General features: G+C 37.3%; 1 protein-coding gene across 1 annotated transcript in view; it reads left to right on the top strand.

Annotated features, from left to right (window-relative positions):
* EPM2A (epilepsy, progressive myoclonus type 2A, Lafora disease (laforin)) overlaps positions 1–14,381 on the top strand; it is a 49,729-nt gene that overhangs the window by 5,821 nt on the left and 29,527 nt on the right. Inside the window, exon 2 of the mRNA XM_014531290.1 lies at positions 6,575–6,749. Coding sequence (XP_014386776.1) covers positions 6,688–6,749 — 62 coding nt within the window. The 5' untranslated portion in view covers positions 6,575–6,687. The remainder of the gene's footprint in view (positions 1–6,574; positions 6,750–14,381) is intronic.

Genomic DNA, 14,381 nt, shown 5'->3' with positions numbered 1-14,381 from the left:
GAGTTCCAATTAGTTTTGGTTTTAGGGAGAAGTTAGCAGAGTTTGGGCAGGGATTGGTCAGAATTTGTAGATCAGGTGAATTACTGGAAAAATCAGTGGTCTTATCTTTGGAGCCCATGAACCCATGTGAAGTAACTGTTACTGTGGTCTTGTCTTGAAACATATAGGTCTGAACAAAGCTGTTGTTGAAAACAATTTGACCTCTTTTAGTGGTTTACTTGTTTTGCATGTCAGCGTACAGATTTGCAAGCACATTAGAAGGACTGGAAGACATGTAAGAAAATAGTAGCTAGGAGTTGTTAAGTTGTTACTGAGCGCCAACCATGTTTAATCCTTTAAATGGATTATCTAAGTGAATTCACTCACAACTCTATGAGACAGATAGCAGTATTAGGATCCCTTTATTACACATGAGAAGAGAGACAGGTTGCTTAAGTGACTCTCTCACTACTGATAGATTATCTAAGTGAATTCACTCACAACTCTATGAGACAAATAGCAGTATTAGGATCCCGTTATCACACATGAGAAGAGAGACAGGTTGCTTAACTACGTGACTCTCTCACTACTGTTTACAAGCAGTAAATAGTGTAGATTGGGATGGAGTTCCAGTCTGAATGTTGAACCCATGCACTTAATCCCTGTAATATAGTGCCTTCCAGGAGAAGAGTATTGTGGAACCAACAGAGGAGAGTTTCAACAGGGAGTGGTCACTACCACTAAATGCTGCAGGCAGGTAAAGAAAGATGGAAAACGAACCTGACAGTTAGGAGATGAGTTCATTTAAAGTTGTTTTTTTTTTCTTCCAGTGGAGTGTTGAAGGCAGATGCCAAATCGCAGTGCAGAATGAAGAGTGAAGTGAGGTTGTTCAGTGAGGACAGGGCCAGTTAGAGGAAAGATAAAGTTATAAGACATGACTGAGAGGCAGAGACTGCAGGAAAACTGGAAGAGGAGAGATTTGCAAAGGTTTAAGGCTAGGAATAGAAGAGATGCTGTGTTATAGCAAAGATTGTATAGCCAAACACAATCAAGTGCCAGACAAATAACACCTCTCTCTCTGGCAATTTTTAATTTTAAAAAATATATTAAAATGCTTTTAGTTTTACTGTTGATTTAAACAAGATAATTTACAATGAAAAATTTAGTACATTGGGTACTTTTGAATTAAATCAGGTAGAGACATGTGGTATCTAAAGAAATGTGGTTTATCTTCCACAGTGATTTGCTGGAGAAAGAGGATGTGTTCAGATGTAGCACAGTTGCCATTAGTGACCTAATTAGCATTTGTTTCTCCCCACTTTCCCGGGCTAACAATCCTGATTTGTTTTGGTAGAGGTGAGATGAATCATTATTGCTCTAACTGGTATGGTCATCTTACTCCTTGGCTGGCAATTGGACCAAGGATGGCTATGTCATGTAGTTCTGGCTAATGAGCATAAGAAGTCTTTTGGGTGAGGCTCCCAGGAAAGTTCAGTTCTCTCATGAAAAGGAGCAGAGACTCTTCACCCTTCTCCATGGCTAGGACTCCTGACATGATGCCTAGAGGTCACCCTCTGAATGTGAGGTGACAGGCGTGACAACAAAGTCAATGTGTGAGGAATGGCAAAGCTGACATTTAGAAAGCACTTAGTACCTCACCAGTGTGCTACCTGGCTTTGCAACTCTTGTTATGTGAGAGATAGACCTGTATTTAAGTCACCGTTAGATTTTCTGTTGCTTGCAGCCAGACATAATCCCAAGAGAAGCAAAATCCTTCTTCAGCTCTTTCTTATACATGTGCAGTTTATGGCAAATTTTAAGATAATGTCCCTAATTGACCCGCTTTTATTTTTTACAGGTTATAATGTCTTATTGAAAGGATTTAAAACTATCTGTCTCATCAATTTCTAAACAAAATTTAATCTTTAAAAATTATATTTGACCACTCTATTCTCTTTCGATCAGCTGGACACATCTAGTTTCTTTCCAGTAAGTAGAGCAGTGCCTACATGCCCATCAGCTTTCTTATAAGGACACTGGTACCTTATGGGGCCCACCATTGTGATCTCATTTAATCTTAATTATCTAAGGCCCTATCTCCAAATACAGTTCTAGATTGCTTTTCTTCTCAATTAATATTGTTTTCTTTGTGACTCACACTATTTCCTTGTTTCCATTGCCATTGCGTTCAGATGCATCATAAATTCATTTTCCTAGTTCAGACCTCTGGTCTGAGTGTCAAATCGTTGTCTCCAACTCTGTACTTGACATCCCCTTTAGGATACCTAAACAGCACTCCAAGCCCAGGGTGCCAAGCCAGACCAGTGAGCTCCCTTCCAGCCTCTCCTAGGTACTGAGTTATATGTGCTAGAAGTGCATTGATTCCCTTTCTCCTGCTCCTCCCATGTCTAATGAATCACCAAGCTGTGTGGCTTTTTCCTCCTGAATCTTCCCACTCCTTTCCATTTCTCCCTCCAGGCTTTCATCATCTCCTGCCATGGATTTTCTGCTTCTAGGCTTAGCGTGCTTAAACCAGTGTTTTGCTCTGAAACCAGAGAGAGCTTTTCATGATACTAATTTTTTCATGTCACCTGCCTGCTTAAAATATTTTAATTGTTTAATTGCTTAAAATACCACTGAAAATTAGCCTATTTGCAATCTTTGAATAATCTGTTAATGTAAAAGTATTTTATCATATAATTTTAAAGTTATATAATAACTTTAAAATTTAGTTTAGTTTCACTTACTAATAATTTGTAAAATTATTAGAGCAGTTAAATAAAATTTAACTGAACACAATAAATAAAATTTATTGAACACATGAATATAAACATCTCTCGTGGGACACAGCAAGTAAATGTATCCAGCAAATATGTTCAATTATGCAGAGATGGAGTATTTTAATATGCTGATCTTCTTGTTAATCTCCTGAATCATGGCATAATTGGCTATCAGAGGATTTGATATTTCAAATCAGGTGGTCAAATCTTTGGCCTCACTCTCCATTATCACGTTGAATGAATTATTAATAATTCAGTCTTAGTGCTTTGAGTCAAGCCTATTAAGAACAATCGAAGTTTCAGATTTTCTCTAAAAATGATATAAGAAAGAAAGCTCTTTTATTGTATTCAATTTTAAATGGAAGCATAATTGCCTGGTAATGCCATTGTTTAGAATGCTTTTAAAGAGAATCTTCAATCTTTGAGATGCTTCCCATGAATCACTAATTAATGTAAATCTTCTTCATTAAAAGAATATCTGACTGCTTAAATCATGGTTAGAGAAGTGGTAATTCTGCTCTCTGCTTTTCCAATTTATGAAATCCATTTATTTTACAGTGCTTGTATTAGAGTTTGATAAGTTATATGGATCTCCTATGAGTCCATATTATGTGGTCACTACCCAGTGAAATAAACATATTTGTTCCTATTATCTATTTCCTGCTTTGAATCACGTTCATACATTCCGTGCCTTTGTTATGTATCTATAACATACCCTGTTGTCAGTCACAGCTTGTGACCCAGCCCATTGTCTATCACAAACCCTTTCTCCAGTAAGTCTAACTCGCACAGCAACAACCATCTCTATTTTCAGCCTTCTACATTTGTGTACACACCACAAATCTGTCAGTTCTCTTTCTTAGTGAGGTGATTGCTCCTGAAAATACATTTCAGTATAGTATTGTACATTTAAAATACCACTGAAAATTAGCCTATTTGCAATCTTTGAATAATCTGTTAATGTAAAAGTATTTTATCATATAATTTTAAAGTTATATGATAACTTTAAAATTTAGTTTAGTTTCACTTACTAATTGATTTGTGTAACCTTTGTCTAAACACCAGTGGCCCATTCATTGTTGGAATCAGGTTTTAAATTTCATTTATCTAAGTTTACTACAAAACTGGATACGTAACAAGCTCTCAATAATATTTGGTTATTAACTGGATTAAATTCTGGAATATTTCACACATATGAGGGTATTAACCTGCTTGAGCTTCTATGGACTTGAGCTTTTATAAGTCCATAGACTGCGGGACTTAAATGACAGAAATTTATTTTCTCTCAGTTCTTGACCAGAAAGTCCCAGATCAGAGGGCCCGCAGATTTGGTTTCTGGCGAGGACTCTTTCCCTGGCTTTGCTGATGGCTGCGCTCTCCTGTGTTGTCACGTGGCCTTTCCACTATATCTGCATGGAGAGAGATCTCTGTGGTGTCTTCCCATTCTTATAAGGACACTGGTACCTTATGGGGCCCACCATTGTGATCTCATTTAATCTTAATTATCTAAGGCCCTATCTCCAAATACTGTTCTAGATTGCTTTTCTTCTCAATTAATATTGTTTTCTTTGTGACTCACACTATTTCCTTGTTTCCATTGCCATTGCGTTCAGATGCATCATAAATTCATTTTCCTACTTCAGACCTCTGGTCTGAGTGTCAAATCGTTGTCTCCAACTCTGTACTTGACATCCCCTTTAGGATACCTAAACAGCACTCCAAGCCCAGGGTGCCAAGCCAGACCAGTGAGCTCCCTTCCAGCCTCTCCTAGGTACTGAGTTATATGTGCTAGAAGTGCATTGATTCCCTTTCTCCTGCTCCTCCCATGTCTAATGAATCACCAAGCTGTGTGGCTTTTTCCTCCTGAATCTTCCCACTCCTTTCCATTTCTCCCTCCAGGCTTTCATCATCTCCTGCCATGGATTTTCTGCTTCTAGGCTTAGCGTGCTTAAACCAGTGTTTTGCTCTGAAACCAGAGAGAGCTTTTCATGATACTAATTTTTTCATGTCACCTGCCTGCTTAAAATATTTTAATAGTTTAATTGATTTTATGGTAAGTACATAAATCCTTAACGTGACTTAGTGCCCTGTGCCTGTCATATAGTTGGCACTCAAATACTTGTGGAAGAATGTGTAAATGGACTTGTGTAGGCTACAGTATTTGCTTTAAAAATAGTATTGCCACATACATACATATCTGTATGTATCTTCCTTTTGTTCATATTTCTTTTAGATATATTTCTAGAAGTGAGATTGCTGGTATAGTTTGGTTTTCATCTATTAAGTATCCAGGTTGATAGAGCAGTTGGTATAGTACCTTGCAGCTATCAAGAACAAAAGAGGCATCTCATCCAGAAAGATCAGTGATGATTTATTAATGAAGCCATCCTTACCTTCTATCTGATGGAAGGGAATTATATCCTTAAAGAGCTGCCTAATGACTTAAGGAATTTTTTTGAGATTTTATGCCAAGTAGCTTTAGATTAAATATTTTATAAGACAGAGCAAGGAACAAATGAGTCAAAATGTTATAGACATAACAAATGTGACTTATTCCTATTTTTATTTTGCTTATGTTTTAATTAATGAAAATTATGGAAATTAGGTAATTTAAGGAAAGGAATAACTTGAAATGGGGTGGTGACATAAAGCGCTAAGAAAAATGTTGTATGATTTATAATTTTCATAGAAGTGATCTGTTTACTAGTGTTCTTGATACTGGGTAGATGGTGTTTCAGGGACATAGTCTTCCTTCTCTGCCTCTTTTGCTCCACTCCCTGGAAGGAGGATGTGTGCGGGGTGCTTGTGAGGTAGGCAGAAAACAGCATGAAGCTGTCAGGTACTGGAAAGGTGTGGACTAGGGGCATCAGGTTACCAATAGCTCTGCGCTTACTAGTTCTGTGACCTTGGACAAGCCAGTTAATCTCTGTGAAACTTACTTTCCCCATCTGAAAATGATACTAACCACTGACTTACATGCCACCTAGATTGGATGTGATCATTTGTTTTATTATTTATTAATGCATTTATTTATTTATCTTTTAAAATTCGTTATTGTTTAAAGTATTGCATATGTCTCTTTTTTCCTCCATTGACCTCTCCCCAGCTATTCCCACCCCCTATCACATGCCATCACCCCTCTGCTATCTGTGTCCATAGGTTATGCTTGTATGCATGTATACAAGTCCTTTGGTTGATCTCTCCCCCCCCCCCCCCCCCCCCCACCTGAGGTTGGATGGTCTGTTTGATGCTTCTGTGTCTCTGGATCTATTTTTTTTCATCAGTTTATGTTGTTCATTATATTCTACAAATGAGTGAGATCATATGATATTTATCTTTCTCTGACTGACCTGGAAAGCATTATGCTAAGCGAAATGATGTATTTATTTTTAGAATTTGTTTATTTTTTGAGCTGATACTAAAACACTATATTACTGATTCTAATCATGAATTTGTATACCAAAACATTAAAAGCATGTACTACAGAGACGTTAATGGCTTTAAGAACCCTTTTCAGCAGCTTATCAGGCTGCAGAATAATTTGCAAGAGACTCTTAAGGCAATGAGAGTACCAAGAAATTCTAAAAGAGTTAATATGCTCAAAGGGAATACAGAACTCTATGACATTCATCACTAGCTTCTTACAAATTTCTCCTATTTTCTCTCTTGCTCTACTGTATGTTTTAATACTGAAATGTGTAGATCATGTAGCTTTATATTTGTTATTATCTTATTATTAATTTTGTGTCAGCTGCTTTGTGACTGTTTAAGCAGAACTTTGCTGGAATTGTTCTGTCTGTCCTTTATTGTTCCAGGCAATGGGCCACACCACGACCGTTGCTGTACTTATGATGAAAACAACGTCGTGGATGGTGTTTATCATCTTCCAATTGGACACTGGATTGAGGCCACCGGGCACACCAATGAGATGAAGCACACAACAGACTTCTATTTTAATATTGCAGGCCACCAAGCCATGCATTATTCAAGGTAAAAATAGTGCCATGTTTATAAGCATAGAACTAGGGCAAGAGGTAGCATTAGGACAATGGAAATATTTACAGCATTTGAAACTGCAGCGTCTCCCTTCAGAGGGGTACATAGGCCTGCAATTCTTTGAGGGGATGGGTTACAGTGAATCACTGTGTGAACTTTTCTGGTTCTAGATGTGAAGGATCCTTTTCATAGAAGTTTTTCATTAAGTTCATACCCTAGTGTCAACATATTTTGACCAGAGAGTAGTTCAACAATCTTTGTACTTAGATAGTGGATTAAAAATAAAAACTGGATAAAAATACCCTTGATCACTATTTATATCTTTTATGCTACCAAACAACAGGGAAACAAAAATGGGAGTCTTCTTATAAAATCTTATTCAAATAAACATGGGTGAAAATTTAGACATAAAACTAGATTGGATGTGATAATTTGTTCTATTATTTATTAATATATTCACTTTTATATATTTGTTTAGTTATTATACCTGCAATATATGCCCTATTAAAAATTTAAACACAAGAGGATACTAAATCACAAGTAAGGTTTACAACATTTTTTTTTTTTTGATGCCCTTGACTGGAATCGAACCTGGGACCCTTCAATCCGCAGGCCGACGCTCTATCCACTGAGCCAAACCAGTCAGGGCACAACATTTTCTTTATTCCCACTCATCATAAATAACTATATTTAACCATTTATGATTAGTTTTTCTGGAGGTTTAAATCCAAGTCTTAAATAATGTGCATATACTTTATTCATTAATGTATCAATTTAAAAATTTCTGCCTAGCCAGCATGGCTCAATTTGGGTGTTGGCCTATGAACCAGGAGGTCATGGCTTGATTCTTGGTCAGGGCATATGCCCAGGTTGTGGGCTCAATTCCAAGTGTGGGGCATGCAGGAGGTGGCCAATCGGTGATTCTCTCTCATCATTGATGTTTCTATCTTTCTCCTTCTCCCTTCCTCTCTGAAATCAATAAAAATATATTTGAAAAAAATTGCTATTGGTTCCCTCTATGACTTGAGACAAATGTAGATCTTATATACTTGTTCTCTCTCCCTATTTCCAATCCCTATTAGACTCATTTAAAAAATTCTTTTGTTATTTAAGTTCATAGAAATTCTGTTTCTTGAGCCATAAATTTATGATAGTGCCTCTTGATATTCTACTGCGTAATATCAGAAATGTATTGCCCCTCTATTTCCCTCCACAGCTACTTTGGCCTGTTCAGTTCTGGTTTTCATTAGTTTTACATTTTCAAGGTTTTACATTTCATTTAGATAAAATTTACATTTCATTTAGATAATAGAAGTAAGTATGTAATACTTTGATAATTTCAAGTTTCAAACCAATATCCAACATATAAAATACTGCGTATATATTATTTACAGTAGAACATGGAGTGCTTGTACCATAGACAAAGAGATGCATTCCCATTTTCTTAAAAATTGTATTGCTTTGAGTGTGAGAGAGAATTAATACTAACAGAGCTATGAGGGTTAGGAGAGAGGGAGAATACAACTTCATCATAGTGTTAGGGAATCGATAATCTTCTTGGACACACCTTCCTTGCAAATTCATGCTAGATCTTGGTCTTGCAGTTGAATAGGAGGCAAAGCATGAGGAAGACAGTAGTTAAGCATGACTCATGGTTTTATGGCCTGAGTAACTGGATTAATGGTGTTCCTGTTTCCTGAGATGGGGAACATTAGGAGATGAACAATCTAGAATAGGGGTTGAGAGAAAAATTCTGTTGTAGACATATTACCTTTGAAATGTATGTTAGATTGCAGAAAGGAAATCACTTTGATGTGTGAAGCTTTGGGGAGAGGTTAGAAATGGAGAGATAAAATAGATGACGTTCAAAGTGATGAGACTAGATGGGATCATTTAGCATTTGAGTGGGGTATAGAAGAGAAGTAGTGAAAATAGGCTTTTGAGTCCACACAATTTAGATACCAAGTAGAAGAGGAGGATCCAGAGAAGAGAATGAGAAGGAGCACCTGTTGAGGAACATCTGTTGAGATGTTCAGATTTAATGAGAATGTGTTTATGGCTAGTTTTTCATTTATCCTGAACCACATTTGCTGAACCCTTTTATCTGAAAAGTCATGTCTTAGGTCAGGGGTGGGCAACCTTTTTGTGAGTGTGTGCCAAAACCAGCAAAATCTCTGACTCAAAATTCTTCTGCGTGCCAACCCTAATTTTTGGAGAACATGTTAACGCCTACTTGACATCTCTTAAGGTGTACGTATGTGAAGAACCTTGAAGAAATAATAAAATTCATTCGAGCGACAAAAACACAGTATATGATGATGAAAAATACATTTATTTTTTAATGTGTACATGTGCACTGATATTCCGACAGAAAACTTTATGACTCCGTTTGATATTATCAGTGGGACTTTTGCTGCTGCATCACTGATGACAGAGATTTTACATCAGGTTTATATTTCGTGACCTTCAGAATATGCACGAGCTACTACTTTCATCCGTCAGGCTACTCCTATTACGAGACTTAACAAAATTCATCACTGAGAACAAAGATTCACAATTGTAAATGCAAGATAATCAGAGAGGGTTTCGCATGCCAGCAAAAGTTCTGGCGTGCCATGTTTGGCGCATGTGCCAGGGGTTGCCCACCCCTGTCTTAGGCTCTAGGGCAGCAGTCTGCGAGGTCTGAAAGGTTGGCTACCGTTGCTCTAGGGATTTTCTTCTGTTTAGTTAGTTTTTCCTTTTATTGTCTTTATTCTGTCAATAAACACACTCCTGAGATGGATGTTGGATTTTACGGATTTACATCCCATTCTAGAATTTTAAAAAATGATTTTCACTTTCTGGTTTTATTGCTTTACATTTTGGGGTCATTTTATTCCCCCCCATTTTGCACAAGGAAATATAAAGATTTGGCTCTTTTTTTTCTTTCCCTCCTCCCCCAAACCACAGTTACATCCCTTCTATTATTCAATCCTCCCAATTTAGTTATGGCACAATTTTGAGAAGATCAGTATTTCACATGTTTATTGGTATTCCAGTGTAAATGCTATTTAACACCCTAAGCTGTTGACAAATGTCTAAATCTTTCTTTTTGGAACTCCTATTATTCAGATATTGGAACCTGGCCTGGGTGTTTTTTTTTTCTTTCTATTAATCCTCACCCGAAGATATTTTTCCATTGATTTTTAGGGAGAGTGGAAGAGAGAGGGAAAGACAGAGAGAAACATCGATGTGCGAGAAACACATCTATTGGTTGCCTCCTGCACAAGCCATGACCAGGACCTGGGCCGGGGAGGAGACTGCAACCGAGATATGTGCCCTTGACTAGAATTGAACCTGGGACCCTTTGGTCCGCAGGCTGACACTCTATCCACTGAGCCAAACTGGCTGGGGCTGGCCTGGGTGTTTTATATTTTGCATATCTTTATCTATTTTTTTCTAACAGATTTCTCAACTTTATCATCCAGCTCTGCTATTTAGTTTTTTGCTTCTGATAGCATTTTTTATATTCTAAGAGCTCATTTAATTCTCTGAGTGTCCCCCAGTCCAGAGACTTGTTTACCCTTCCCCAGAATTTAAACCTCTAGTTTTTTGTCAGGACTGGAGAGGGAACATTTCCCGTGGAGGAGAGTGGGAAAATGATTCTGAGAGCTTGCTGCTTCTTAAAAAAAACTTTCAACCAGTTCTATTCCTTTCACCTTAATCCAGAAGTACCTGGTGATACCAGTTTCTGAGCCTGTTGGGGGTTCTGTAGTGTAATTCCAGTCCATTGTCAGCTTTCTTTGCTACTGGCCTTAGGATTTAGTTTTTCTCTGTCTGCTAAACTATTCAGCAATCAACCAGTTGCTTTACAGCTTCCACAATTTTGATGTCATCTTTTTTCCTGTTCTGTCTTGTGGTTTTTATGTGTATAATTTGTTTTTTAAAATCACTCTATTCTTGCTTGAAAGGAATTTAGTGAAGTCAATAGACACGTGAAATCAATTTGTTTACAATAAAAGTGAAATAAAGAATTTAAAGTGCCTAACATAAAACTTGGTCATAGTAGCTCAGTAAATTTAAGTCCATTCTTCATTTCTCATATTTAGCGTGTATTCTGTTCCTCTGATACAGGTAAGATTCTACCATGCTATCATGAGATTTTAAAAATCAAAGTGCACTTCCATATTCAGGCTGGGGAGGGAAAGTTTGTACTTGGTACCAAACTACATCTTCCTCTTCAATGGATTTTTCTTTATGCAAAAGAATGAATGTTTGCCCTAATGAATTAAACGAGACTTTCATGGAAAGGGACTGTAATTTTTGTATCTTGAAAAGACTTCTTGCCTATTACGCTCATTTCAAGAGACAAATTAGACTTTATAAGCATCACACTTTATACTGTTTACAAATGTGAAAGCTTGGAAAATGTATTATAAAAACACTAGAGGCCCGGTGCATGAAATTCGTGCACGGGGGTGTGTGTCCCTCAGCCCAGCCTGCACGCTCTTCATCTGGGACCCCTTGAGGGATGTTCGATTGCCTGTTTAGGCCCAATCCTACTGGGATCGGGCCTAAACGGACAGTCGGACATCTGTCTCAAAATCCAGGACTGCTGGCTCCCAACCCCTCGCCTGCCTGATTGCCCCTAACTGCCTCTGCCTACCAGCCTGATCACCCCCTAACTACTACCATGCAAGCCTGATCAACGCCTAACTGCTCCCCTGCCAGCCTGATTGCCCCTAACTGTCCTCCCCTGCAGGCCTGGTTGCCCCCAACTGCCCTCCCCTGCAGGCCTGGTCGCTCCCAACTGCCCTCCCCTGAAGGCCTTGTCCCTCCCAACTGCCCTCCCCTGCAGGCCCGATCACCCCTAACCGCCCTTCCCTGCAGGCCTGATCACCCCCAACTGCCCTCCCTTGCAGGCCTGGTCCCTCCCAACTGCCCTCCCCTGCTGGCCATCTTGTGATGGCCATCTTGTGTCCACATGTGGGTGGCCATCTTGTGTGTTGTGTGATGGTCAGTTTGCATATTCTCTATTAGATAGGATGCTTAAACTTTGCAGCTGCTTTGTTTTATAAAGAAAAGGTATACAGTAGTTTTCAACACTCAAAAGTATTTTAAACACTAGAGCAGTGATTCCCAAAGTGGGCGCTACCGCCCCCTGGTGGGCGCTGCAGTGATCCAGGGGGGCGGTGATGGCCACAGGTGCATTTGTTTTAACTTTTTTTGTATTACCTTTCTATTCTGAGTTCAATAAATAGTTTCATAATTTCAAACTTCAATGTTTCTAATTTACACCTTTCTTTACTATATTTTACGAAAAAGGTAGAAACATTAATACATATATCTTTCTGTTTAATTGCTATTAAAATTTAAAAAAAATTAATTTCCAGGGGGCGCTGAGTAATATTTTTTCTGGAAAGGGGGCGGTAGGCCAAATAAGTTGGGGAACCACTGCACTAGAGCAATAATTTTGCACACTTTAAAATACTGTTTTATTTAGCACATTTTCCAAAATGAATGAAATTAATCATTTGGAGAGTAAATGAGGACCTTGGGTGCCAGCCCAGCTCTCTCATTTACTGCTGGGTAACCTTGGGACAAACCTGTAATAGTTCTAGATTTCACTTTCCTGATTTGCTGGTTGAACTAAATGATTTCTAAAGGCAGTTCTGGAAATAATCAAGGATTAAAACTAACTTAAAAATCGAAGGCTTGTGTGATATTTTGCCACTATGTTATATATAGGCCTAACAGCAACTGTACTTCATATCAGCGTCTCTGGTTTCAGTTCTAGGGAACAAATGCCTGCAACCTAGTGATGTCTCTAGATGGAACTTTCCCTCCTTTTTTTTTTTTTGTAGCCCTGGACTACGTTCAGTTCAACTTTACAGAAGCTGTATTTGGAAATACATATATTATAGCCAAATATGCAAATAATCTTTAATGAGTATGTGTTTGCTTCTCATATAATGATATTTTTATATTGCTCATATTTATAAACAAGAAATCTCTTTTGGAGTAAATAGAGAATAGCCATAAAATTTTGTGTGCAACTCACCTCATTGCATTTCCTACTACTATAGCTCACAGGACATTATTGACCAAAGGAAGAATCTACTTTCAAATGGTAATTACATCTGATTGAATGATTTGAAGTTTTACTAAACATTAAAACCAAGATTATAATTGTTCATGCTCATGTAGGAAAGGAAAACAACACAGTCCTTCTTTTTTGAGTTCTGATTGACCAACGATTTTTATTGAATATTAACTGAGATTCCTTGAAGTTTCCTTCCCTATATAAATAATGCTGTTCATATTTGATAAGATCAAGGTAATTGGTGGATATTCTCTTTTTCTTATAATTAAAATATGTTATATGAAACATTTAAATATATTAAATAGAGTCTACATTTCATTTTATATGTAATTATATTGACATGATTTATTTTTAACATCATATAAAAATATTGGTGATAGATATTAGAATCCTAACAGTAATATGGGCTAAGGAAAACATACTCTTTAATTCTTATTTCTTAGGTGTCATTGAAAACATATCTGCTAAAGTGCATGGGGAACACAGTTTTAGCTGACATTGCTGTTGTGGAATCAGTACAGATAAAAAGGAAATAGCTGGATTCTGTGTTATCTTGTATATTAACAACAGTAAGAATACAGAGGAGGTTAAGGTCTGAATGAGATATATAGATTGGGTAACTAATGGAACATAAATATACTGACTCATGAATTTTAATTTTTATAAGACTTTTCCAATTCCAATATTACAGTGGCCATGGCAACCAAAGAAGAGTTATTTTCACATAGTAAATGAATACAGAAGACAGGCAGAATATTTTTGACAAGCTGAGATAGGCTTTTTCTGCAGTTTTCTGTGTCATTTCAGCAAGAGCATAAGGAAGTCTATGTAACACACTAAAATGGAGTCTTAGTAGGTTAGAAATTATAGGCCATGTTTTTCTAGTCACTATGGCGGGAGGTCCACTTCAGGAAGACCAGGGGATCTATTTAGTACATTAGAGTCAGTGTATACATTAGGGAATGCTTCTGTCTTGTTTTCAGAGGGTTGGTATATTTATATCACTTTGTCAGTCATTGATTGTGACCATGTAAATTGGCTTAAAAGAACTGACTTCTTAGAACATAGTCTCATCTTTGGCTGAACTAACTGGAAGGATTATGAAACCCATGGGGGATGGATCAGTTAGGGAACAGTAATTAAAATACATATATTTCTTGCTATACATGAGAATCAATTTTGCTGTTGGCTATTTCTATATCATAAAGGCCCTATTTTGACTTTGCTGTTCACAGAATTGTTTTGGAAAAGCAAGATATTTATTTTCATGCTTTGATGACTTGTAAAATGCCTTTCTTATTTTTTTTCTAAGTCCTTTTTAATTTTTCTCCCTGAATGTCATGTAAACTTTTGTTCCTAATAAGTGAGTCAGTAGATGTGAAAATATTAGCTTAATTGATTAGCATATATAAACATTACTCTGAAAAATACTGGTTATATCAACACACACAGAGAACCATATACAGAGAACACACACACACATGCGCGCGCACACACACATCTACACTAATAAAAGACAAAGATGCTAATTGATCATACCTTTG

The sequence above is a fragment of the Myotis brandtii genome, unplaced genomic scaffold, assembly GCF_000412655.1.
Source record: "Myotis brandtii unplaced genomic scaffold, ASM41265v1 scaffold8, whole genome shotgun sequence".
NCBI lineage: Eukaryota > Metazoa > Chordata > Mammalia > Chiroptera > Vespertilionidae > Myotis > Myotis brandtii.
The sequence above is the reverse complement of the archived record's forward strand: the minus strand, read 5'-3'. Positions and strand labels throughout refer to the sequence as shown.